Genomic DNA, 26,474 nt, shown 5'->3' with positions numbered 1-26,474 from the left:
TTTGCTTTTGTTGTCAGGATAAGAGGCTTAGCTTGACATTGACAGACAATCAGTGGTGGACAGTAACAAAGTACATTTACTTGAGTACTGTACTTAAGTACATGTTTTGAGTATCTGTACTTTACTTGAGTACTTGTTTTTTTGGAAACTTCTGACTTTCACTCCACTACATTTCAAAGACAAATATTGTACTTTTGACTCCACTACATTTCTAGGAAGGTTGTTGTTACTTTTTGACTGAGCACATGGTTGAAGTCAGCTGTTGCTGTTTTTTCTTTTCTAAAATGCAATTGGTCACATGCTGTGCTCCTCACAGAAACAAACCAATCACAGTATCTCCTCTCAAATGGGACTGATGTAAAAGCAGAAATACATCCAGGCGCACTAACAAGCACAAGCAAGCTCTCCCTCTTTCATTCAAACACTTGTAGTTGAGTAATATTTGACCAGGAGTATGTATACTTTGACTCAAGTACTGGAGTACTTTGTCCACCACTGCTTGTATCTAAAATCCCTACGTATTTAAGACTTTTAAAATTTTAAATTTTAGGCCTTTAAATCTAAGATTGTGCAAAAAAAGAAAAGCCCTGTTCTTGAAGGGCACAGATGATGACATCAGTCATGTCTGTTGGAGAACTAGCTCAGTCCATATCATCTTCTCAGCCTCTATTTATAAAGTTCTGGACCAGTGACATCTTCATGACATCACAGGAGAAGCTTATAGCCAGCCAATAGGAATCCAGCTAACCAAATATGGTAAGTCACATGATCTGAACTGTGACATCATCACTGATCTCACAGAATTTAAAAAAAAATCAGTTACATCAGTCTATATGTGCAAATCTGATTTTGTGGACCTCAGAACACACAAAGTCTTGAGGACCCCCTGTGATTTCTGGCGCCCCCCTAAGGTGGGCCTGGACCCCAGGTTGACAATCTCAACATGTTATTATAATTATTAATTACTCCAGGTAGCTTTTAAAGTTGGATTGTTTTTATCAGGGTGAAAAATACAGCATAATTCATGTGTATACTGCCTCTGAAGACAGAAAGAAATCTCAGTTATTTAACAGACTTGGAGAAATCCTTACAGTCAGCTTCAATCTGCTTTTATGCAGTGATTTTAATACAGTTACATCAGAAAATGACAATATCTGTCCTTTTTGTTTTTGATTGCATTTCTATGCTGAAGTTTTTATAGGTGTTTCTATAGGCTTTGTGTAGCAGAGTGGTTCTACAAGCAAGTCAGTGCATCATTAGATGGTTTTAGAGAGTTACAAGCTTCTGTAAATGCATCATGAAAACAATAAAGCATGTATTGATATTAGAAAATGTACTTTGTAATTTTGAATACTTAAGTATTTTTAAAAACATGTACTTTTGAATACTTAAGTATTTTTAAAACCAAGTACTCTAGTACTTTAACTCAAGTAAAATTTTGACTGAGCAACTTTCACTTGTAGTTGAGTAATATTTGACCAGGAGTATCTATACTTTGACTCAAGTACTGGGGTTGAGTACTTTGTCCACCACTGCAGACAATGGACAGTTATAAACAGCTGATCAACTTACAGTGGAGGACTCGTCATAGCTTATCATTGTCAAATTAAAATGTTGCTCTTGTCTTGTGTTCATGTAGTTTCAGTGCTGCCTGAGCTTCAAGGCTGGAGAGAATTTTCTTCTTCCTCAGAGGAACATGAGCCTAAACTGCTCCAGACAGTGAGTAATGTTGCATCAGACACAATTTACCCAACACAGCTAATAACCAGTTTATATTAATAAATGAAAAAAATAATGTTTCATCACTACAGTGGAACTATTACATAAATGTTCTCTGATCACTTTGAATCCATCAGGAAGTGACCATGACATCACTTCAGAAGAAGCTTTTGGAAACACTGAAAGATTTAAGTTTCTGGGAGCTTAAGGAATTCAAGAAAGTCCTGCAGAAAACTGAGACAAACAAAGGTCTCCCAAGAATCCCGAGACACCGAATGCAGCTGGCAGACAAAGTTGAAATCGTGAAGCTGATGGAGGAGATCTATGACCAACAGTCTGTGGAGGTGACCAGAGAGGTTTTAAAGAAGATGAACAGGGAAGATCTGGTTCAGAGGCTGTCAGACATCAGCTCAGGATCTGAAGGTAAGACAAAGAAGAGTTCAAACTCTGCCATCACTTATATTAAACATAAAAGAAATTAAAATCCTTCATGAAATAATTAGTTAAATCAACAACATCTGTTCAGGATCCAAATTTAAGACAAAGAAAACAAAAAAGTGTCCCATTAAACTGTCACGTCTTATAAATGTTTAATCAATACATTTTATAATTCATAATAAAAAAGTAAATGTGCTAAAACTATCATCACCAACATGAAATATTAAAATGGCTGACAGGGATCAATAAACCATAAATGAAATAATGAATGAAATCCACAACACTCACACAGTCACAACAAAAACTGAAAGTTTAATGAGTTTGGTATTTGTTGCAGGCCTTTTGTATTTGATTGGCTCAGATTGTGAATGTGATATATAATTATACAGTGAATTTGCTTAATTTGATGTCCTTTTAAGTAACCAAATCTTGTTAAAGTCAATTATACTCTATCTGTAATTAAATTACAATTCTCTGATTCATTTTAAATTTCTTTCTCCTCAGAAAAACACTCTGAACATCAAGGTGCAGCTTCAGAGACAGTGAGTCTGACTTTACACATCACAGCTTTCATTCAATAGATCCAAATTGAAAACACAAGTTATATAAATGTCCACTGATCACGTTGAATCCATCAGGAAGTGACCATGACATCACTTCAGAAGAAGCTTTTGGAAACACTGAAAGATTTCAGTGATGGGGATCTCGAGAAATTCAAGCATGTCCTGCAGTACACTAAAATTAAGGAAAGTCTCCCAAGAATCCCGGGACACAGAATGGAGCTGGCAGGCAGAGTTGAAATTGTGAAACTGATGGAGGAGATCTATGGCCAACAGTCTGTGGAGGTGACCAGAGAGGTTTTAAAGAAGATGAACAGGAGTGATCCGGTTCAGAGGCTGTCAGACATCAGCTCAGGATCTGAAGGTAAGTTGTGGGAAAAAAAACAATATAATTCAAATATCAAGTTTGGTCTGTATTATTTTATTTTACTTTGTTTTTTCCTTAATTCAAAATCTTGACAGTCAGGCAGCCATTTGAATTTGCGTGTTTGTTTTGAATGTTATCTAGAATCATCCACTACATGCTGTCTAATCACTAAACTCACTCAGTCTAGATCAGTCAGTGTTTTAGCATGTTAGCAGCTCCATGGATGATAATGTCAGTGTGTCTGTTGGTCGGTGCTCCAGTTTGGTCCAGACTGAAATATATTTTTTTGCTTTAAAGCTCCAGAGTTACAAAGAAACACACACACAAAAACAAAAACCTCTCAGACACACATAACAACAAAAAAGTCAGGGCCAATACTGCATCATCTGTCAGTACTACCAATAAAATCAAAATAAGGTGGGAAGTTGGGGAAAAATCTGGTTGCTGATCTTCTGCATCTATATACAACTTTACAGTAACTAGATTAGTATAGTGCATCTTAACATGTCCTACGATTACCTGTGTAACTCTGAGTATCCTGGTTTATTATTGATTAAAATTCTGTAAATTACGTAAATGCATTGTACATAGCAGGACTGCAACATCAACACCCATTACTTTACATTGGTCTCATATTAGAGCAGAGTTATGTAGCACCATATGGAAAACATAACATATGGAAAGTAACCAGATGATTTTATAAATCGACATAACATCATTTAAAAAAAGATCATGTGTTTTTTCACAAGGGGCTTCAAGAAGCTTAGAGCTTGAGGGCTGTGGAAGCATTAAGGTAATCCTTCACATTAATTCATTTGTTCTGTTTGTGTATCATTCATTCATTTGTACATTTATGTGATCTTGCAAAAAGACACATTTGTATTTGTAAAAATGATTGTCCTCTGCAGCAGGACTCCAGTGACTGGACTAAACTTGAACCTGAAGTGATCATCACAGACACAGATGAGGCTCCAACTTACAGGTAAATATAAGATTGTAAATACTGTGTCACAGCAAACTGGAGCTATAGGACAATACATTTCACACTAAATAAACTGAAGGCACACATTCATAATTTACATCACTTTATTGTTCCAATTATTACAGTTTCTTTGTTCATAAAGACAAACTCACTTGTTTTATTTTCCACTACTTAGCCTACAGTCTGAAACAGGAAGCTTTGAATGCAGCGTCTCTGGTTTGCGCTGGGCCAGTAAGGAAAAGGCCAGTTTTAAATACCAGTTTTGTTCTTGGGAGGAACCTATGGAGAGGATGGAGAACTTACAGTACATGCCTGCAGGTCCTCTAATGGACATCACAGTCACTGCTGGGAAGTTAGATGAAGTGTACCTGCCACACTGGATCTGCATAGGTGAGTAGACTTGAATAAAATAATAAAGTATTTATGAACGTGTACAAAAACTGATGCAGGTCTTTTCTCCTCAGTAATTGTGCGTGCTTGTATTGTGTGCAGATGACAATACTTCCATATCAGACAAGTTTGCAGTCCTACACATTGATGACTGTGGAGACGTTGTGGAAGAAGTGTCCGAGGTCACAGCATCCCATGTCAAGTTATCTGAACCACTTTTTTCACCAAGAGCTGTCCTGATGAAAGTTGGTTTTCCTGTGAAAATTAACTGTAACGTGTTAATATATAAGACCAACACAGCATTCTTGACGCTCCATGTTTACCTGATCCCACGTGATCCTGCTCTACAACAGGTTACTACATATCTTACTGTCACAAATACCAGTCATACAATGTTGACTACTGTAACCTTGTTATTCATTTGTTTTTTTCTTCTACAGACTTTGGACAAAAGGGAATCATCCTACGGATACAAAGTGATCCAAAAGCCGCCTCCAGAGAAGTCTCTAAAACTGCGTGATCGTTTCGTCCTAACAGCAGATTTGGATGGTGCAGAAATTTATCCTGAAGTATGTTTTGAATTCCTTGGAGTTACTATTGTACAGTGGAACAATTATGGTTTCTTCTATATTTTAAACAAGACAACAAAAGTTTTACATACTTTGCTTTCACCATCATGTCTTGGTAACCTACTGCAGAGGTTTTAGGGCACTCTGAAACAGTTTAGTTAAATGCTTCAAATGTCCCTAAAACATTTGTGGAAGGCCTTAAGGCTTGTACACCCTACTTTCCACTTAACCATACACAAAATCTTTAGCACTGTGGTTTTGTAAGTTTTATAGGTTTCTGCCAAGAAGAGTTTGGACAAAATGCAAAATGACTACAAGCATAAAATGAAATTCAGTACAATGGAATTAGAGATGTTAGTGGAAGGGCAAATAAACATATTGTTGAGCTACAGAAAAAAAAGTGAATATTACAAAAACAAACACTATACTGGACATGTACTATTTGTCTATTCAGTGTCTGCAAGAAAGGCAAAGAACAAAAGAAAAAATGATTTATAATAAAACTTCAACTATCTTAAATAAGAGGAGCACACTGGGGGCGAGATGCAACCTGCCAAAACAAAAACCCTTTAAAAATGTTTTGTTGGTGAAAAGAAGGAAAAAGGAACACAGAATAAATGCTAGTGTTAATTTTTTTAGGCTACAGTGGCTGTGAATGTTCACTTAATGTTCAAATAAATGCATAGCCCAAAAAGCTCATGAGAAAATAATTTAAATCATTCTTCAGCAGCCATTTATATTTTCTCCTCCCAGTATTTTACAGCATAGAAATGGCCCATATTGCATATTCATTAAGGCAGTGGTTCCCAAAGTGGGGGGCGCGCCCCCTAGGGGGGGCGCGGTGCCATTGCAGGGGGGGCGCGGTAAGGCTTACCCGGTATTGACACCAGGCGCGGCTGCGCTGCGGTTTTGCTCCGTAATGCACGCGACTTCAATTAAGATCAGCAGCGTTTCAGGAGCGTCTCAGCAGCGGAGCGTGTTGCCCGCTTCTACCATGGATAAGCAGGCAACATAGTTAAATTGTTTATTTTCTGTCTGTCTTTATGATCGCGAGTCTGCACGGGGTCTTTTATTTTGAAAATCAACCGGATTCTCCCCTGTTTTCCGTGCCTGACTTCCTGCCCGCTCGACTAGCTATGTGTCAATTGACGCGCCATCCGTCGGAAATAGACTCGCTGAGTATTCTCCGCGGAGCTGTAATTTATACCAGAAGCGGCTCGGCGCTCTGCTCCGCGGAGAATACTCAGCGAGTCTATTTCCGACGGATGGCGCGTCAATTGACACATAGCTAGTCGAGTGAATGATGAATGAATGAACTCAGAGTGGCAGTCTCGCAACTGCAACCCAGATTTGAGAAGATCTGCAGCATGAAGCAGGCCCACACCAGTCACTGAAAAGATGTGAGGATTAAAGGTTTCATTTTTGCACAACAAACCTTTAGGTTTTTGTTGTTTTTTTTTTCCTTTCAGGGAGTTCATATTTGTGTTGTCATGTTTTAAAAAAACATTTTTGCACATAGATGCAATTTTTGAAAAATGCATTGATAGCAATGTTGAGTATTGTTACACAGTAAAAAAAAAAAAGAAACCTGTTACACTGAACATAATTACACTGTTAAGGTGGTTTGTTATTTCGTTATTTATTTCTTATTCCAAAAGAGGTTGTAGTTTATTGCAACCTGTAGTTTATGAGGGTTGTATTAGAGTTTATGAGGTTTGTATTAATTACAATGTGTGAAATAAACTGCAATGGAGTCTGAAAACAAAATATGTGTATGTGTGTCAGGTTTAGGGGGGCGCGAAAATTTTCTTATCAACCAAAGGGGGGCCCAGCAGAGAAAGTTTGGGAACCACTGCATTAAGGCAAACGTACTAAATGGACAGTGCGTGGTGTCTTGCACATTTGACAGACGCAATCCTCAGTGCGCACCATTAGTAGATCAGTTTGCACATTTGTCTAATGGAAATATCAAGTTGAAACCTTCAGTAAATCAGGCCCTGTGTGTACTTCATGTCTTTCTGCATTTCAGCCAAACATTCTACTGTTGCACAGCAAGATACAACAGATGTATTAACAGATGTATTAATCATTTTTGTACTTTCATATAAGTAAAAAACACCACCACAATTTTCTGGTGCCCACTGGTACGAAGCCTAACTTCTCTCCCTTTCTCTTATTTTTTTTAAATGTTTTTTTTTTCACAGAAATTGAAGCTCAGCTATGAAAGCACACTCTCATGTTTCTTCGAAGTGTACTTTGAAAAACCAGACACAAACTTCAAGCTCAAGCTCACACAAGAAAATGAGCTTCAACCAGTGTGGACCTGTGCAATTCGAAAAGGTCAGTTTTAAATAAGACCACGATATTTAATCTGCACTACCTGCGTGTCACTTTCATTATGTTAAGTTAAAATATTCATCATTAGTGAAGCAGATGTCTGTTGTTAGATGAAGGCAGTAAATCAGCTACATATCCATATTTTCTTTAACTCTGCATTTTTTCAGATGAATATCAAAACACTGCTCGCGTCCAAGGTAAGACATTTAAAGTCGTTTCTATTTAGAAGAATTGCACTTTCAGGATTGGATTTCAGAGTCACAAGGCTGCTTCACATTCAGTTTCAGTGACAACTTACAAACACCTGTATTCTTTTGTTTGTTGATTTGCTTGCTTGGAACCAAAATTTGACATTACTGTTGTCTTATCTTCACTGTTGTTCAATCTGTTGCCTGAGTTTGTATTGTTTTATCTGCAACCTGTAATGCTGCCATCTTGTCCGTGTCTCTCTTACACATAATGTTTCCAGAATCAGTAGGACTTACCTGGTTGAGTAAAGGTTAAATAGAAAACCAGGAGACTGCACTCAGTAGAGTGCAGCAGAAACCGGGAAAAGAATGTTTGGATGTAACCCATTTGTAATCACCAATATTTTGATTAATAACTGTAGTTTAATTGCAGATTCTTTTGTCAACAGATTACAGTTATATTTATCTTGTAATTTAATTACATGCAACTAGTTACTCAACATGTAATGTCACTGTTCAGACAGAGCACTCCTCAAAATCTGCAGCATCTATTCTATTTTTTTCTGCATGCTGTGAGCGAATCCTGATGGAAAACACGCTGATAAACTATCATAAATTATATCAATTATACATATGATATAAATGATCTGATTCTGATAAATGATGAAGTATGCCTACCATGCTTTCCAATCTCTGCAGTTTTTCTTCCTACTTTCCTTTTTTATGTTTCTCAGGAAATGGAAATGCATTGGTTCTTATTAACCAGAATGCCTCTCCAATGCATCTGAGAGAAACCATAAATGGGAAAAAAAATTATTTGACATGTACTTTGGTGTTTTGGTTTGGCCCATGTCCTGTCTATTAAAATGGAGGGGGCAGGATTTATGACCTGCAAGGCAGCCAGCCACCACCAATAACATTTTTAAATATTCAACTATCCAACTGCAACATTGACACACAATTTAAATTCAACAGGTGTTTGTGGTGTTCATTTTTTCACTGAAGTGGTTTGGATGACACTATGCAATTAACCCTTTCAATTTATAAATGTGAAAGAAAGTTGATGTTGCCAGATATTAACCTAAATCAATTCATTTTCATCCCCCCCTACTTTTTTTTTTTATCTCCTCTGCCCTCAGTTGAACACTTTGTGGATAAACACCAGTGTGATCTGATCAAGAGAGTGAGCAACACCGGACCAATCCTGGATAATCTCTTGAGAGACGGTGTAATCCAGCAGGAAGGTTACGATACAATCGGTGCCATCCCAACCCCACAGGAGAAGATGAGGAAACTCTATAGTGGTCCCCTGAATGCTGGAGGACTTGCAGCTAAAGACGTTTTCTACAAGATCCTTGAGAAGGAGGAGTCATACCTTGTTGCTGATCTCAAGAGGGGGGAGTCATAAATTCTGTGATCATGGATAAAAATGGCTTTTCTGACCAGACAAAGAATGTTAAACTACTTTAACGTACAACGTACCAGCATTTTTACACATTAAAAGAACAATTTTATAGTCTGCAGTTATGAAAATATTCAACCTGGCGCTGAATCTGTCTGCCCCTTTCTGTATTTTTGTTAAGCTTGACTTTTTTATTCAGTGATCATGTAAAATTGCTCTAACATTTTATGGGAAAAAGAATAATGCATTTGGGGGGGGGGGGGGGGGGTGGACTGGTGGCAAATACATTGCAGATTAATGAAGTTCAACATGACACAAGGCGTCAGATTTGCTTAATTAGGGAAGCAAAATGTTGGATGGCTGAAATATTTTGAGAAAACTGTAACTGGACTAATTCTTGAGTCATTTTTATGAGATCACACTCAGTAACATTTTCGTATCACCTATCAGCACACCACAAGTTTGAACTGAATGAGGGAAAACATGCAGAGAGAAAGAGAGAAATGTGCTTCTTGTTCCTCCTTCATTACTTCAAATGTTGCTTTACAAAGAAAGAAAGAACGAATCAACGTTTATCATAAAAGTAGATTTAAAAATTAACCAAAAAGAAAAAAAATAGTAAAACCTTCAATAAAACACAGTTTTTGGTTCCTCCTGTAGGTTCCAGAGTTTCTTAAGACGCTCCTTTACTTGCACAGGCAGGTAGAAACCAGATGATCAATATTTCTATAAGTGATTTTAGTTATGGAACTTTTGGGAAGAAAATCTCTTACATTTATTAAATTTCATAAGATTAATTTATTTGCACCGATCTTAATAAGAATGAAATACAGTGACAATGTTGTTTACCACCTGCAAGCAGAACATTTCAGTACAAACTCAGTTTTATACTCTTTATACTTTTTTTTTTTATATATACCAGTTCAGTTTTTTGAAGACCTATTTTTTATTTTTATGCAATCACTGCAATTGAATGCACTTTCTTATATTATATATTTTTTCAAATCATGTATATTATATTTTATACTGTATTTCATATGTTTGTTTAGCATTTGTTGCTTTTAAATAAACTGCCTTTACATGACTTATGACTCTTATATATTTTATCTTATATAACCTGTTGCTCACTTACCTCAGCAAGATAATTTCACTGTTTTACTGATTTTAGTTGGAAATTATATTTTGTCAGTCTACAGAAACAGCTATAAGAAATGTTCTCAACTGTTTGTTTGTTTATTTGTTTGTTTTTATTTCAGTCACCTGGGGGCAGCAGAAACAAGTTTTGAACACAACATTGATCACATTTGAAATGATGAACTTGTTAGCAGATATTTGCTCATTTAGACACTATGAGCATTTTTTTATCTGGTTAATGTAACTCTAATGTTCAGTTTTTTTAGTATTGTTTTAAATATTTTTTTAAATGAAATTTCAATCACAATAAAAAAAAAGAAACATCAATATACAAACATGTCCCTTCAAACAGTCACACGTTCACACAGACAAAATAATAATAAAATAGCAATGAAACTGGTTGTAAATAAACTTTAATATAAAACAAATATCAAAATAATAAAATAAAATAAAAGGCAGGATCTATACTCTCGTGTTATCCATATAGACTTTTCTTTTCAGTTGGTAATACATGTTTTGTTTTCCAAAAAGGACATAAACAAACTCTTTCCATTTACTTTAAAAACATCAACTTCTCCAGCCCAAGACATGTCAACAAATCTGCTTTACACACTCGAAGAAAGGATGATTTTACATTTTTCAATCATCCTGAAGGAATCAAAAACCAGACATTTTTGTTTGTGTTGTTATTTTAACTCTGCTCAGTGATGACAGGGGTTCGATAATGATTATATTTCCACAATTTAACACCTGTACAATAATTACAAAAGAGACCAAATGTACGAGAATTTTGACATTTCCATTAACCTGCAATGAAATCTTGTTTGAGAGCAACTAATCACATCAGCACTGCACTGATCGAGCAGCTGGTAGAGCAGTGACACAGTCTGGGGCTTTTATTTTGACGGGTCAGAACAGAAGGTGTGATTATGTGATTGATTCTGTGTAAAGTGATAAAGTGCTGCCGTGTTTTGTCACTGTGGTCTCACTGTTTAACAGATCTGAACACAATTAGAAACACTTGATATCGACACAGAATGTCTGTGTTGATTTTGGTTGTTTTTGAGTGAAAACTTGTGAAGATACAGATGTTAATTATTTCTTCTTATTTATAAAAATATAGAGTGATGCACTTTTGAATTGACCAAACTTTTGTCACAAGTCAGAAATGTCTAGAAATTTAGATTTGTTATAAGTCCCGCCCACTTTAATCATTTATTACCAAAATTCACGCATCGACTGAGTCATGACCTGTGATCATGAAAACCAATTTTCATATAAATGCATGCAGCCAATCATGAGATATCAACTTTTCACATTTGTAGCGCCCCCTAGAGGTGAGACACAATGTGCTTTCATACAGAAGCTTAGTGAGCATTCCTGAACACGTGGCTAAATTTCTACATTGACATTTCAATACGTTCAGGAGTTATTACAGATTTTTGAAAATGAGCTATTTTAAAAAAAAATCGATTGGCTCGTAAAATCCAAACCGATTGATGAATTTAAATTCCTTTGACTGCTTTAGATCAGAGAGATTAATGCAGAGAAGATGCAGATGAATTGAATGATTAAAATGGTGATATAATTTTGAGTTCAAGATAAATGTAAAATGTATTCTTGATTGTTACAGCGCCACCTTGAGGGCAGTGAGTGTCATTTTTGTGAGTGGAATTTGCAATTTGCAATTTTTTTGTTCTGATAAACCACAACAAGTAGGAAAATAACCTCCAGAAAAGGCGCTACAGACATACCTACAGTGTGACAGTTTGAAGCACGGGGCCACTGACCAACCTGTCACCAGTTAATCCGACCTGCGTTTCTTTGTTCTGTGGGAGAAAACCCACGCAGATATGAAGAGAAGATGGAAACTCCACACAGAGAGACCTCAACCTGCCCGCAGGTTCAAATCCAGAAGCTTCTTGCTGTTGGCCAAAAGTGATAATCATCATAAAATGTATTTTTAATGAAGAATTACAGACCAAACCCTGCATACAACATTTCTGATTTACAATTTAATCAATACATTTATGGGATAAGTGGTGCAGCTAAATACGCCATTGCTTTGTTTTGAACTGTTACCTTGGGATCCTGAAGTGATGTTTTACAACATCTGCACCAGATCATTCCTGTTGATTTTCTTGAAAATCTTCTTGGTCAGCTCCACAGACTGCTCGGTGTAGGTCTGAAACATCAGATCCACCAGGTCCGAGATGCTTCCCTTCTGCAGCTGTTGTCTTGGGATGCATGGGAGACCTGCCAGGACATGTCTGTCCTCCAGGAACCACTTGAATTCTTTGAATTCTTCCTTTTCCAGATATCCAAGTATATTCCAAAGCCTCTCTTTGTCTGTTGTGATGGTTGCTGCCTGATGAATTTTAAATAGAATAAAGAAATTAGTGTGATTTGAACTTTACTGTAGCATAATAGTAGTGTGAGAACCATCCAGTTTAAGTCATGAGTTTTTTTGCATCACAATTTAAAATACTGGATTATTTCCAACTTGCATCGTAATGAATGACAGATGTGTTGTGTTCTCACTTTTTGCTTCAGTGCAGACAGGTCTTCATCCACTGAGTGTTTCTCTGAGTAGAGAAGAATGAAAACATGTTGCATGAGTGATTGATTTAACATCTGACAAGAAAGACTTCGTATCAGACCATCTTGATTTATGAAGATTTACAATACAAAGAGTTTTATTATAAAATAATCAACATCCTGGCGGTGGCTCACATCAGCTCTCTCTAACATTACAGACCAAAATTACACTTTTTGTGTTCTCTTTCCATTTGCATCTGTACTCAACTTTGTTGAGTACAAACCACAACACAACAACACCACAACACCGCACCATCTCGACCTCGATTTGCAGAACTCTTGGAAGATTTATCTGCCCTGTTTCTTCACCAATACAATCAATCATTGTATATTTTTACTTAAAATTTTCTTACGACTCATGAACAGACACTCAGCATAGATTTGAACTCTTATTAATATGAAATGGGCAAAGGCAACTTACTGTAACATGTTTCCTTAATCTAAAGGCCATTTTATGATAAATTACATTAAATATATTACAAATTTCTTCTTTAAATCCAGATACTGTATAGGAATATTTATATAATGTATGAATCAGGGTGATTAAGTATGTAGCAGTCCTAAATTTCAATTATCAGCCAAGAATAATGTATTTTGAACTAAACATTCAAAACTTAAAAGTACTTAATTTTTTTTGCAGTGTACTTACCTCTTGCTGTAGCACCATGACACAGTCCAGCTGATGATTCTGCAGCTGCACCACATGAAATGAGAACTGCATAATAAATGCATTTGTTCTAGACTCTGAATTAATGACAGAATACTACAATAGGTTAAAGGCATGTATAATCATTTAAAATGAATCCCTCTCAATCTTCATTTATGATCCACTAGAAGGATGTGGTGGTGACTGTATCTGCACAGACCCCGCCCTCTGCCTCTATTGTCTTATTTTCTGTTTGTTGTGTTCAGCCAGTGACAGTGAGAATATACCAAAAAGCCAGGCCATTTAATCTGTGTGACTTCAGACAAAGAAAAATCAACAACATAACACAGCAACTCAAAATCAAAGAATATACTGCCATGGTGATAAACATAGTAGCTGATCTTATTTTATGTCTTATTTCAAGTCATTTAACAGGGACTACACACAATACATTTACTGCACCAGATGGAGCTAAAATCCAGTCCAGCCATCTGCAGGCCTTTAGTGCTAAATATCCTACAGTTGCCTTGTTGGTTTCAAAAATACAAACAGAAAACAGACAGAAATCCAAAGTAATTCTTAAATACCATGCTGCTATACTCACACTGCAGTATCTTACCTTGAGAATCAGCAGAGGTTTGATAGTCATCTGAAATAAATGCAGAACAAATTTAGTACTTGACATTTTAGATTTCTTAATTCCGAGCTTGCCTTATCTTATCTTATCAAATTAATTTGCAGAAAAATACCTATTTATTTATTTCTGTTTATCTGATAGAGAGACACAGTATACATAGACAAGCTGAAAGCCATACGATGCAGGTATCATAGTGTTTGTAGCAAAAACAAAGACAAAAAAAAGATGGTAAACTAAATGCAAAATATCATAAAACTAAGTAAAAACTGAGTAAAGCAAAAAAAAAGAAACACTAAAACACATTTAAAGAGATTACATTTTAAAAAGTGAAGAAAAGATCCTGTTTGTTGCTGAATTAACTAGAATATAGCTTTCTATCATCTTTCTCATAAAGTGTCGGCAGTATTGTTTAATAAACACTAACCTTTTCGAATTGCACAGGTCCATATTTGTTCACCCTGTTGTTCATCCTTATTTGTGTGTGAGAGTATAAGGTGGAAGTCTCTGTCTGGATTCTCAATGAACACTTCATAGAAATTTGGGACTTGGCTGTCATACCTGAGGGTTATCACCTGTGTAAAAAAAACAAACAAAAAACATAACAGGGAGAGGAGTTAGTCAAGTTAAATTGTATACAACACAAACAAAAGAGCAGGAGTTTCCTGCCAAACCAATTTGATTACTGGTTGGTGGTTAGGACATGTGAACATGCAGCTGACTCCACATTCACCAAGCGGTTTGAAGTGTCTAATGTGTGGTCAAAAAGTTACTTGTCACTCGGCTCTTTTTGAGAAACAAACGATGCATCATGTTTGCAAATGGTGAAGAAATGGCAGCATTGTGTTCAGTATTTATTACTCATGTTAACCTGTTTGGTAATTTTACTTAAATGAATTCTAATGTGACCCTAAGTTTGAAGGTAACCATATGGCGGTGTATGACTTCAGTCAAAATAACAATGTCTGTTTTTCTATATGAGGGTGAATATTTAATGTCACTGTTGGTGGGGACAGTAGACATGTCCCAGCTGGAGCTACGGTTGGTGGGAGAGTTGGTTCGTTTGTGGCGAGTGAATGAAACAAACCAGTTACTTCTTCTAACCACTACAAAGTCGACTGCAACTCCCTGCAAACCACCCGACCTTGTTTCAGAGTTTCAGAGCAACAGAGACAAAGAGCCAAGTGAAAGCTGTCGTTCTCCTGTCTGACACACACGGTGCAATGAGAGACAGAGAGATGCAGTGCTGCTGCCAGAGAAGGGCTGACTAAGATAACAGCATTCTGGGAATAAATTACAAAATAAGAAATTTGTGCATGTTTCTCAATTCCCCTCTGATGGTTTGAAAAACTCACTAGATTTGTTCCTAGTTACTTCATTTATATATTAAAGGTCACATACGCTTGTTTTGACAACAAGATATATCGCCAGTGTCTCGAAACATTGTTTATATTTTTTCTTGTAAAACTTTGTCAGGAGGCTATTATATCTAATCATATAATATATAATAATATATCAGTCATATATAATAATATATACAGTATTTTACATATGTCTGAAGTTATTTTTGACTGACCTTTGGGATAATTTTTGCAGGTTCGATGTCTGCTGTGAGGATGAAACCCTTCTGCAGTTTCAGGGGCTTGTCTGGGTGTGACTTTTCAATTCTTTCATATCCTTTGGAGGATTTCTTCTCGTCCAATATCTAGAAAAAAAAGCAATAAACGCACAAAACTCTTTCATGGTTATGTAGCGAACACTGCAATTTGTGTTTAAATGTACATTCATGTAAAAAAAAAAACTACATGGTTTTAACAATAGAGTATTAGGGTCACAACTGGTTTCAAGAAAACTGAAGAAAAGGTCCAGTTAGAGAAAAATCATAATATTCTGAGATAAGAGTCTAAATATCAGAGGAAAAACTACGTAAAACTTCATAATATAAAACATTTTGTTGTTATCCTCCCAAAATATTAAGACATGTTATTTGTCAGCACTGTCTCTAACACTCCATTGTTTGGAACCGTTTTGAATCTTCATGCTATTCATTTGTGACAGTAAGATATTTAATAACCTGTTGTAGAGCAGGATCCTGTGGGATCAGGTAAACATGGAGTTTGAGGAACGATGTGTTGGGTTTATAGTATATTAACATGTTGCACTTTATTTTCACCCGAAGGACCTCTTTGATCAAGGCCCCTCTTGGGGAAAAAATCGGTTCAGATAACTTGACATGGGATGGTGTGACCTCAGACACTTTTTCCACAACGTCACCACAGTCTTCTATGTGTAGGACTGCAAAGCTGTTGGAAATCTCTGGGTTGTCATCTGCACAAAATACAAGCACACACAATTAGTGAAAAGACTGCATCAGTTTGTACATGTTCATAAATACTTTATTATTTTATTCAAGTCTACTCACCTATGCAGATCCAGTGTGGCAGGTACACTTCATCTAACTTCCCAGCAGTGACTGTGATGTCCATTAGAGGACCTGCAGGCATGTATTGTAAGTTCTCCATCCTCTCCATAGGTTCCTCCCAAGAACAAAACTGGTATTTAAAACTGGCCTTTTCCTTACTGGCCCAGCGCAAACCAGAGACGCTGCATTCAAAGCTTCCTGTTTCAGACTGTAGGCTAAGTAGTGGAAAATAAAACAAGTGAGTTTGTCTTTATGAACAAAGAAACTGTATTATGGACACAAAACGAATAAATGTAAATTCTGAGAGCATCAGTCAAAAGTTTATTTGGTGCAAAATATATTGCCACTGTGATTGTCATATTGAAATCTTTTAGTTTTCCTTCTGTGAACAAATCCCAAGAACCAAGTTTAACTTTGTCCTATACCTCCATTTTGCTGTGACATGGTATTTAGGATGTTACTTTTACCTGTAAGTTGGAGCCTCATCTTCATCTGTGATGATCACTTCAGGTTCAAGTTTAGTCCAGTCACTGGAGTCCTGCTGCAGAGGACAATCATTTTTACAAATAAATGGAAATGTGTCTTTTTGCAAGATCACATAAATGTACAAATAAATGAATGATGCATAAACTGAACAAATGAATTAATGTAAAGGATTACCTTAATGCTTCTAACACCACCGAGCTTCAAGCTTCTTGTAGGCCCTTCTGAAGACACATAGGATTTTTTTAAATTAAGTTAAATGAAGTTGACATACTGTATAAAACCATTTCATCATGTTTTGCTGCTTTACCACTATGTGCTACATAGTTCTGTCTGTCTCATGAAATTGAAACTAATATGATAAAATACTGAAACATAACTTTATCTCGTATTATTACCACATGTAGATTAGATTAGATTAGATTAGATTAGATTAGATTAGATTAGATTAGATGCAGATTAGAGTAAACATCTGTCTGATTGCACACATCACACGTGTAAAGTAACTGACGTTCCAGTCCTGCTGTACAAGGTACAGTTTGTCAGTAGACTGACAGTGCAGTAAGAGACAGACTGGCAGCCTGTGTGTAAAGTGTATATAATAAACAGTCAAATGTGGAAAAATGGAAAATGGAAAAAACTTATTTAGACTTAGAATTTCAGAAACGGCAACAAAAACCATAAAGCCCAGTTCAGACTAAAGATTTGCAACAAGACGAGTTGAAACTCGCAAGTATAATACTTGTAATGAGCAGAGAAACCCAGAAAGGTCTTGCAAGAGTGATCATTTTCACAAAAGTTCCCTTCTAGACACAACCAAGACACCCAGCACGCAGGTGATCAGGTGAATGAGCACTGGTAAAGCTGGTAAATCAGAGAAATAAACCATTATTGTCTGACTGTGTCACTGCCTAAGTTCTCAGCACCGATATCACAGATATACAGACACGACTGCTCATCGCACAAAATGATGAGGTGATCCTCTCTTTGCTGTGTCCAAAACTCTGAGATTACTGACAGTTTACTGACTTTGCAATGAGCTGATAGGCTGTTGAAACAGGGGACGTTCTGGTGGTTCTGGTGACTTGACAAGCTGAGTCACAGGTGATGCCATCAGCTGGTTTGAGCCGGTTACTAAAGAATGAGAGTAACATCTTCAAATGGCTCTTATTACACACAATATTTTTTTGGACAATGTTAAACCTTATCAAGTCATAAAGTGCGAGTGAGTGTTTTCTTACTGTTAGACTAGTCGATCAGTCTAAATTAAGATTTCTGTTTAATCAAAAGGGAAATTAGTCACATTCCTAACTGCTAGTAGGTAAGTCTTGTTAAAGCCTAGCAGTTTCACCTGGCGGAGGTAATGACACAGACCACCCCTCTACACACCCAACTTTTTTCTTTTTTTTTTTTTTTGCCCAGAACTTACCTTTGGATTCTAGGTTGATATCTGACAACCTCTCTACCAGATCTCTCCTTCTCATCTGCTCCAAAACCTCCCTGATCACCTCCAAAGTTGACCGCTGGTGGCTGTCCATCATCAGCATCACAATTTCAGCTCTGCTTGCCATCTTAATTTTGTGTCTTGGGATTCTTTGGAAGCCTTCCTTCATGCCAACGATCGTCTGCAGGTGCCACTTGAACTCCTCGAGCTCACCGTGATTTAAGTCTTCCAGTGTTTCAAAAAGCCTCTCCTGAAGTGATGTCATGGTCATTTCCTGATGGATTCACAGAGTTTAGAGGACATGTAATATCTCCACTGAAGAAACATTAATTTCTTTGCAGTAACATTTGAGTCAGTTTCTACAAACTGGTTATTATCAAATGTGCTTTAATGAGTTCTCATCACTGCTACAGCAAATGTGATGTCTGTGGTTTAACTACTAATTCCACATCATTACTTCAGCTCTAAAACCCAGCTTCAGGTTGAAGAGCCACGTGCAGTGTAAGTTATTTTTGTACCTTTACTTGTAGTGGACAAGAGGAGGATCGTTTTCAACCTGAAAATGAAGGCTGTGTTGTGTAAAGTGTGCCTGCTGTAACATTACTCACTTTCTGGGGCAGTTTAGGCAGATGTTTCTCTGAGGGGAAAGCACACAGAAATTATTAAATTGACTCATTTTTAACTGATTCAAAATTAGACTATAAACAACTTTACATAAAATGTAGTTGCTTTTGAATAAAACATAATATGAAGGGTTTACAACCACTAAATCTCCAATACAAAAAAATCCTACCTTTGTAAAGATTATAATGATGTTTAAGTTGTGTAAAACTATATCATTCACAATGCTGTCAAAATATAATATTATCTGTGTCAAATAGGTGTTGGATGAAGTCAGTGGTATTTTTTGGGGGGGGGGTATTTTACTGTAAACTGTACCTAATATTTTGCTCCCCCTAAATAAGGCCCAGTTACTTTTAAAGAAAAAAAAACACAAACAATTCATGGCTGCAAAATGACACTAAAATCTACTGAGTAGCGGCATCATGAAAATCAAAGAGGCTCCATTCAACTCATTGTTTTCTGCAGGCATGGTAATGAATATGATGCTGTTGCACTGAGGCCTTTCTCACTGTTGTTTAAATCATCGGTTCCCAAACTTTGGGCTCCAGACCCCCCTTTAGAGGGGTGCCAAAAATCAGAAGGATTCCCCTCTTCTCTGGGAGTCAACATAGATCTGGATCAGCTGGTCACATCTGTCCAATAGCACAGTGACACACCCCTCCACCTCCCCATCACCACACAGTCTTCACAGATTCATCAGCCCCATCAGCCTCCCAGTCTCAGCAGAGTCCTCAACTACCACCACCAGTGTCTGAACACACTATAAATATATAATAAACTGTTTGTCTTATTTCATTCGCTTGTCTCGCTGGATTGAAGTAATGTTTGAACCCAAGTAGATGTTTTTTACTGTAAATTACAGAATCAATTTTGAGATACTTATTATTGTGTAATGTGGCAGTTTGTGTCTTTTTCACTGACCTTTGAGTCGTGAGCTGGTCTCTGACAACCTCTGCAGCAGATCAGTCCTCTTCATGTCCCTGAAAACCTCCTCGGTCACCTCCACAGACTGCCGGCCACAGGTCTGCACCATCCGATCCACCAGCAGACGGACACTGTCTGGACGGTCCAGTTGTCTCAGTGAGATTTGCGGGAGGCTCCTCTGGAAGCACGTGAACGGCAGCAACCGCTTGAATTTCTCGATCTCCTTGTGACTCAAATGATTGAGTGTTTCCAAAAGAATCTGTTTAACAGCTGCCATTACTGCTGCCTGAAAAATTCAAAGCATACGTTAAGCAAATGTGTGATATCTTGACTGGAATAGTGATTTATTTCTTAGCACTTCATCTGCGTCAGTGTAGAGTGTGGTGTTGTAAGATCTTTTTTCTGCATGATCACTCAAGATAGTGATATATTTAGTAATATCTGATCTGTTGATTAGTTTTAAGTTTTAATTACTATAAACTGATAACTACCACCTGATCGAACACAACAGATTCTTGTTTCTGTCCCTCAAAGACACTTTTTTACTGTACCTGACATTTAACTTGTCTATCAAACATCAGTGATGGAAAACATTATTGCTAAAGAGGTGAACATTAATGCAGTGAGAAACATCCAATAAATACATTTGGTTTAGTTTGTGTAAGCATTTAAAATGTTCAAGATAGCAAGTTCAAGAAAGCTTTGATGCATAAACTCAGACTCACTCTCTCTAACAGTGTATGTTGATGTTCATCAGCAGAGTGTTTGTCTGAGGAGAAAAGAGATGAAAATGACTCAGAGATGATGACTGATGATGATGGAGTGCATCTGAAAAATGCTGATTTACTTTGTTATGAATTATAATATGTATTTATTAGACATTTACGAGACTCACGTGATTTTTCATTGTAACTTAGTCTGATTTGTTTTTCTCTCCTCTGTCTTACCTTCGTGTTCTGAGCTGGGCTTTGACAACTTCTGAACCAGATCGGTCTTGTTCATGTTCATGTAAACCTCCCTGGTTAACTCCACAGACTGTTGGCCGAAGGTCTCCACCATCAGATCAACTATGGCTTCTCCCCGCATCCATAAGATGTCCGAGGGGTTGTTGTAGTAGAATATCAAATGCAGGAGCTTCTTGAATTCTTTGAGTTCCTCCTTACTCAAATCATTCAGAGTTTCCAAAAGCAGCTGTTTAACAGCTGCTATTGTTGCTACCTGGAATAATCAATACATTCATGGGAAATATATTTAATCCACTGGGACAATTACAGATGTGTCTCTCTGTAGATGTGAGTGTTTCTGCTCGACCACAAAAGGTACTGTTGGTGACTGCTGTCATACTGATGACAGTATGTTCATGGTCTTTTTTTTTTTGTTTGTTAGTTTCCAAGGAACTTTTTTTCATAATTTACAGGCTGCAACTGTTTTTAATGCTTAGTAAAATAAATAGATGTTTCTGGCAGCTAAATTTTTTGAGGTCAGGACATTTCCTCAGTTCATCCTCAGCGGTAAAGATATCATCATTGTTGGATAAAATTACTGCTGAAGAGCTGAACGTAGCTCCGGTTCTGTGAAAACTAAATCGTATATAAATAAGTAAATAATGAGTTTGGGCTGCATCATTATTTAATTGTATCATATAATTAATTCATTTTTAACATGCATCTGTTGAATGAAATTTGTGTTGTATTGAGTCAGACAGATGTGACATTACTCACTCTCTGGATCAGTGCAGAGCGCTGCTCATCAGCTGAGCGTTTCTCTGAGGAGAAAAGTGAAAAAAAATCAGGCAATATCGCTTTCTAAACATTTACGATGCATAAAATTACACTTAAACCTTCTGTAACAGTGACATACAAAATCTTACTTTTCCCACATTTGTTCATGCTTCACATTTGTCATAAAATATATTTAGTTCACCATGATGATGTGTCTTCTTTTCTCTACTTGACAGATCTCGTTAGTTATAGTTTAAAGACAGGAACACTAGATTATAAACGCACAAGACACATGTTATGAGCCAGTTTCATTATTTTAACGTTTTTGTTTTTATTGTCTTACTTTTGGGTCCTGAGCTGCTGTCTGACAACCTCTGCACCAGGTCAGTCCTCTTCATCTCCTTTAGGACCTCCTTAATCTTCTCCACAGACTGTTGGCCGTAGGTCAGCACAATTAAAAACACTTTGTCCTGCGTGCTGGTTGTGTCCACCAACCACGGGATGTTTGACAGGTGACTGTGGGAATCAGTTTCAATCATGCGGGAATGAGTTACAGGCATGAAGACATAATTCATAAACTCAAGTGCCTCGCCACTCAAATCTTCCAGTGTTTCCACGAGCAGCTCTATGACAGACGTCATCGTTTCCACCTGGTAAATTCAAAGGAAACAGTCACAGGACCAACAGCCCAAGACCCAAAGATATTCAGTTTACAATGACAGAAAACACAGAAAAGCACACAGTTCTTACAGTTTAGTAGCTGGAACCAGAGAATGTTGTTTGGCATTTTCAGTAGTTAAAAAATACTGGAATAATTAATCAATTATCAAAATAGCTGCCTATCTATTTTCTGACATTAAACTAATCGATTTTACACAGATGTGACGTTACTCACTTTCTGCATCAGAGCAGGCCAATCTTCATTCACAGAGTGTTTCTCTGAGGAGAGAGGGGAAATGATTGATTTAACACCAGGCTTTATAATCAGACACTGTTAGACTGTAAGAATTCCAATTTTAAGGATTCACTGCAAAATATTAATAAAATCTAAATCATAAAAACGAACCAGTTTCACCTGATGAGCACTAACTTATTTCCCATTAAACCATGTGTTAAATGCTCGTACTCTGAAACGTAAATTAAAATAATTTCAGGACTTTGAGGAAACTTCACTCTTAGTCAAATAATAGATGTTATTTCAATAAATGCTTCTAGTGTTGTAAGTGTTGTCATTATTATAGGGCATCCCTTCAAATGCTTCAGCTGATGATCCTGCAGCTGCAACACACTTAGTGAAAACTACAAATGCGATTATAATAAAAGTGTAAAGAAAGAAAGAAAAAGACAATTCAACATATTCATGTCTATTGACAACATCAGTAAAGTTCCTATCAGGCCTGAGGCAAGACTGGAAATAATGAGCTCAAAATGCACAAATTCACTAAAACAAAAACCTGAGGAGAACAATGAGAAAGACAGTTGATATTTGAACACAACTGCCAAAAAAACCCACACCCCTCCCTTCAGTGGTCCTTCAGAAGCTCCACCCATCAAATTTGTGAACATGCATTACCATGAAACGACCATAACAACTGAGCAATATAGCAGAATCCAGCTGGAAGTGACCGGTAGCCTCAATGAGGGAAAGATATATTTTATCACTATCACTATTTCATCACAAAATACAAGTGTGGAGAGGACTGGGCTGAGCTGAGGGACACAGCTGGCAGGAAGGGGGCTCAGAATTCATGTTTCAAACTTTTGGGATTAAAAAGTGGATTTATCTTCACTCCTGCCTCTCAACCTGTCTGCAGCAGCAACCCACGGAGGAGTGGTGGAACCTTTTATGAGCGATAGGAGAGCTCAGACTTTGTTTTTTAAACATTTGGTATTGAAAAGGGGATTCATCTTCCTTCTCGCTTCTGCAGCGGCGACCCACGGAGGAGCCGACCGCACCAGGCTGCTCACTGTGAGCTAATCAGTCTCTCTGTCCAAGCTGCTGATCGGAGGAGTGTATTTTGAAGAATGAAGTGAATGTATTTTTGTGAACGTACAGAGAGGAGGGGAGAAAGATGAGGGACAGGAGGCACAAAGCAGAATGAGTGCTGTCAGAGGCTCACAAACAAACACACACACAGCCGAAGGCTGCTGGCTGGTGCTTGCTAGCTGTTAGCATGCTACTCATTAGGTTATAGGTGCCGGCAAATATTCACTTCGTTCATCTCCCCTCCTCCTCGTTCATCTCCTCCTGTCTTACCTTTGGGTCCTGAGCTGGTCTCTGACAGCCTCTGCACCAGGTCAGTCCTGTTCATGTCCATGAAAACCTCCCTGGTCACCTCCACAGACTGTTGACCGCATGTCTCCATCATCACATCCACCAGTACATATCCCTCTCTGCCATAAGTCTCTGCCTCTTGCCGTGGTCTCTGTGAGATCTGTGGAAGGTTCCTCTGGAAGAACGCGAACAGCAGAAACCACTGGAAGTCCTTCAGCTCCTCATGGCTCAAATCATTGAATGGTTCCCAAAGCAGCTCTTTAACAGCCCTCATTGTTGCCACCTGAAGAAAATGTAGTTTATGTTCATAGATAAAATATTAAATATTTTTCTTCAAGTATCTACTTAATGTCATTATTTTAGACATTTGGATGTTTTAAGATGTGTTTTTCTAAGCTACTGAAACATTTGGTAATTATCTGCTTCTTAGACCAGAAGATGATTCCTCTTTCCTTCCAACCTTTCATATCTTTAACCTGATTTTTTTTTTTGTCTTTTTTGCATTTCCAGATGGTAAGTTTTTTTACTAAAAAACTGATCTGTACTCTGCATGGTCAGACAGATGTAACATTGCTCACTTTGTGGATCAGTGCAGACAGGTGTTCCTCCACAGACTGTTTTTCTGAGGACAAAGAGAAAATAAAGCAAATAAAAATGGTCAACATAAAATTACATTCAACCTTCATCAACACTATCACTGATATTTTGTTTCCTCTCCTGAAATCATTGACGTGTCTTCTTCTCTTTACATTATAAATCTTATTATTACCTCTGCCAAGGAGGTTATTTTTTTGGCGGCATTTGTTTACTGGTTTGTTTTTCAGCAGGGTTTTTGCAAAAACTACTGGCCTGATTTTCATGAAACTTGGTGGATAAGGGGAAGCATGGGCTGGTTTTTGCGCTTTCATTAACATTCTGAGACACTTCGTCTTGGCAGAGGTCTGTGCTCTCCGACTGCCTTTCTACAGTAGTTTATAATGTAAAGGAAAGAAGGCATACCTTAAACTTATGAGGCACGTGTTAAGGACCAGTTCTACATTTTTGTCTTATTTGTCTTACTTTCAGGTCCTGGGCTGCTGTCTGACAACCTCTGCATCAGATCAGTCCTCCTCATATGCTTTAAGACCTCCTTGGTCGTCTGCACAGACTTCTGGCCGTATGTCAGCACCATTAAAAACACTCTGTCCTGCGCGTCTGTTGTCTTCATCCACATCAGTTGGAAGTCTGAGTAATGTATGTAGAAGCGAATTTGACTCAGGACCTCCTCGAACGTCTCGAGCTCTCCCTCACTCAAATGTTTCATTGTTTCCAAAAGCAGCTCTATAACAGACGCCATCGTTTCCACCTGTAAAATTCAGAGGAAATGTTCATGGGGCAGATTGTTCTCTTCCCATCTCATCAATGTGTGTTTTAGAAAATGTGGTGAGAGAACGTCAGTCATATCACACAAGGTGATGGTGCAGCTGATATTTGTCAAATTGAGCACATATACCTGTTTGTTTTCTTGCTTTTGTTCTTCACAAACTGTCATTTACTTCACAAAGGTCATTTACTTTAGTTCTTCTGAAGATTCATGACTTTATTTGACTATCTGGGAGTAACTCTTTAAAAAACTGTGGTACAAACTACAAACTGTAGTGAGCCTCTTGATTTTACAACAGAGTGGCTGTTAATATGTTGTATATTTTCATCTAAAATAAGAAACACACAAATACATTTATTTAAATATATATATTTTTTTCTCAATATTGCAATTGTGCATTCCTGCTTCTATCAAAGTTAGAATACAAACAACAATGTACCATATATTCTCCTAGCGGTAGACATAAAACAGTTTTTTACATTATTGGTAAGTACGTATATTCATGTGTAAGACCTCATGTGTACATTATGTAGCTTAATCAGCTGGGAAAAGTTTACATTTTATTTGTATCATTTATCATTTTAAATATATACTGAATAAAAGCTGCTCTGTGTAAAGTCAGAGTGATGTGACATACTCACTCTCTGGATCAGTGAAGGCTGCTGCTTCTCTGAGGGAAAACAAATTTTAAAAAGACTTCTTAGTAATTTATGAAACATCAGGCTTTATAAACATTTATAATACAAAGGCTTTCATTCCAAAGTGACATAATAAGACGTAGATGTGTTTGTTATTGCAATATGCACAAACTTAAAATGTGATTAAAAACAACGTTCCTCCAGCTGATGTACTTTCCTAATTTTACATAATAAAATATAAAACTTCTGAGTTACATGTGTGTGTGTGTGTGTGTGTGTGTGTGTGTGACAGTTTTGTGTTTTTCACATATTTCTGTCTTCTTTGCTTTACCTTTGGTTCCTGAGCTGATGTCTGAAAATCTCTGCAGCAGATCAGTCCTGTTCATCTTCTTTAAAACCTTCTTGGTCAACTCCACACACTCTTGGCTGTACTTCTCCACCATCAGCTCCACCACGTCCTGTGTGTTTGTCACTTCTTGTTGCCTCCTTGAGAAGAGTGGGAAACTTTTCTCCAATTCAATGAGGGACTTGAATTCTTCAAGCTCCTCAGAACTCAAATCATTCAACGTTTCAGAAAGCTTTTTCTTAGCCATCACTGTTTGTACCTGGAAAATTA

General features: G+C 37.3%; 2 protein-coding genes across 6 annotated transcripts; one reads left to right on the top strand and one right to left on the bottom strand.

Annotated features, from left to right (window-relative positions):
• Positions 1–1,862: 1,862 nt before the first annotated feature.
• On the top strand, positions 1,863–9,209 carry LOC146321711 (NACHT, LRR and PYD domains-containing protein 1b allele 2-like). Of its 4 annotated transcripts, none has more exons than XM_084726979.1 (9): positions 1,863–2,142; positions 3,834–3,877; positions 3,996–4,066; positions 4,242–4,456; positions 4,559–4,809; positions 4,897–5,025; positions 7,230–7,365; positions 7,530–7,559; positions 8,690–9,209. In XM_084726979.1, exons 1-9 carry the CDS (start codon positions 1,866–1,868, stop codon positions 8,956–8,958), a joined length of 1,422 nt encoding a protein of 473 aa, XP_084583105.1. In that variant the 5' UTR covers positions 1,863–1,865; the 3' UTR covers positions 8,959–9,209. The 4 variants fall into 4 exon arrangements, with proteins under 4 accessions (XP_084583105.1, XP_084583103.1, XP_084583104.1 ...); XM_084726977.1 differs by having other exon boundaries at positions 3,993–4,066; XM_084726978.1 differs by lacking the exon at positions 1,863–2,142 and adding an exon at positions 2,790–3,081.
• A 2,163-nt stretch (positions 9,210–11,372) lies between these two features.
• On the bottom strand, positions 11,373–26,469 carry LOC146321710 (uncharacterized). Of its 2 annotated transcripts, none has more exons than XM_084726972.1 (24): positions 26,190–26,469; positions 25,862–25,890; positions 24,917–25,202; positions 24,436–24,479; positions 23,840–24,140; positions 22,478–22,521; positions 21,926–22,232; positions 21,583–21,626; positions 20,809–21,079; positions 20,587–20,630; positions 19,859–20,147; positions 18,922–18,950; positions 18,299–18,587; positions 17,047–17,093; positions 16,854–16,927; positions 16,387–16,601; positions 16,039–16,292; positions 15,541–15,669; positions 14,392–14,539; positions 13,950–13,979; positions 13,334–13,378; positions 12,628–12,671; positions 12,169–12,454; positions 11,373–12,011 (listed from the first exon to the last, which is right to left on the bottom strand). In XM_084726972.1, exons 1-23 carry the CDS (start codon positions 26,449–26,451, stop codon positions 12,191–12,193), a joined length of 3,489 nt encoding a protein of 1,162 aa, XP_084583098.1. In that variant the 5' UTR covers positions 26,452–26,469; the 3' UTR covers positions 11,373–12,011; positions 12,169–12,190. The 2 variants fall into 2 exon arrangements, with proteins under 2 accessions (XP_084583098.1, XP_084583097.1); XM_084726971.1 differs by having other exon boundaries at positions 17,047–17,090; positions 26,190–26,460.
• Positions 26,470–26,474: the final 5 nt, after the last annotated feature.

Source organism: Lutjanus erythropterus, chromosome 9 (genome assembly GCF_056507025.1).
Source record: "Lutjanus erythropterus isolate fLutEry1 chromosome 9, fLutEry1.hap2, whole genome shotgun sequence".
NCBI lineage: Eukaryota > Metazoa > Chordata > Actinopteri > Lutjaniformes > Lutjanidae > Lutjanus > Lutjanus erythropterus.
This window is presented reverse-complemented; position numbering and strand designations above follow the sequence as displayed.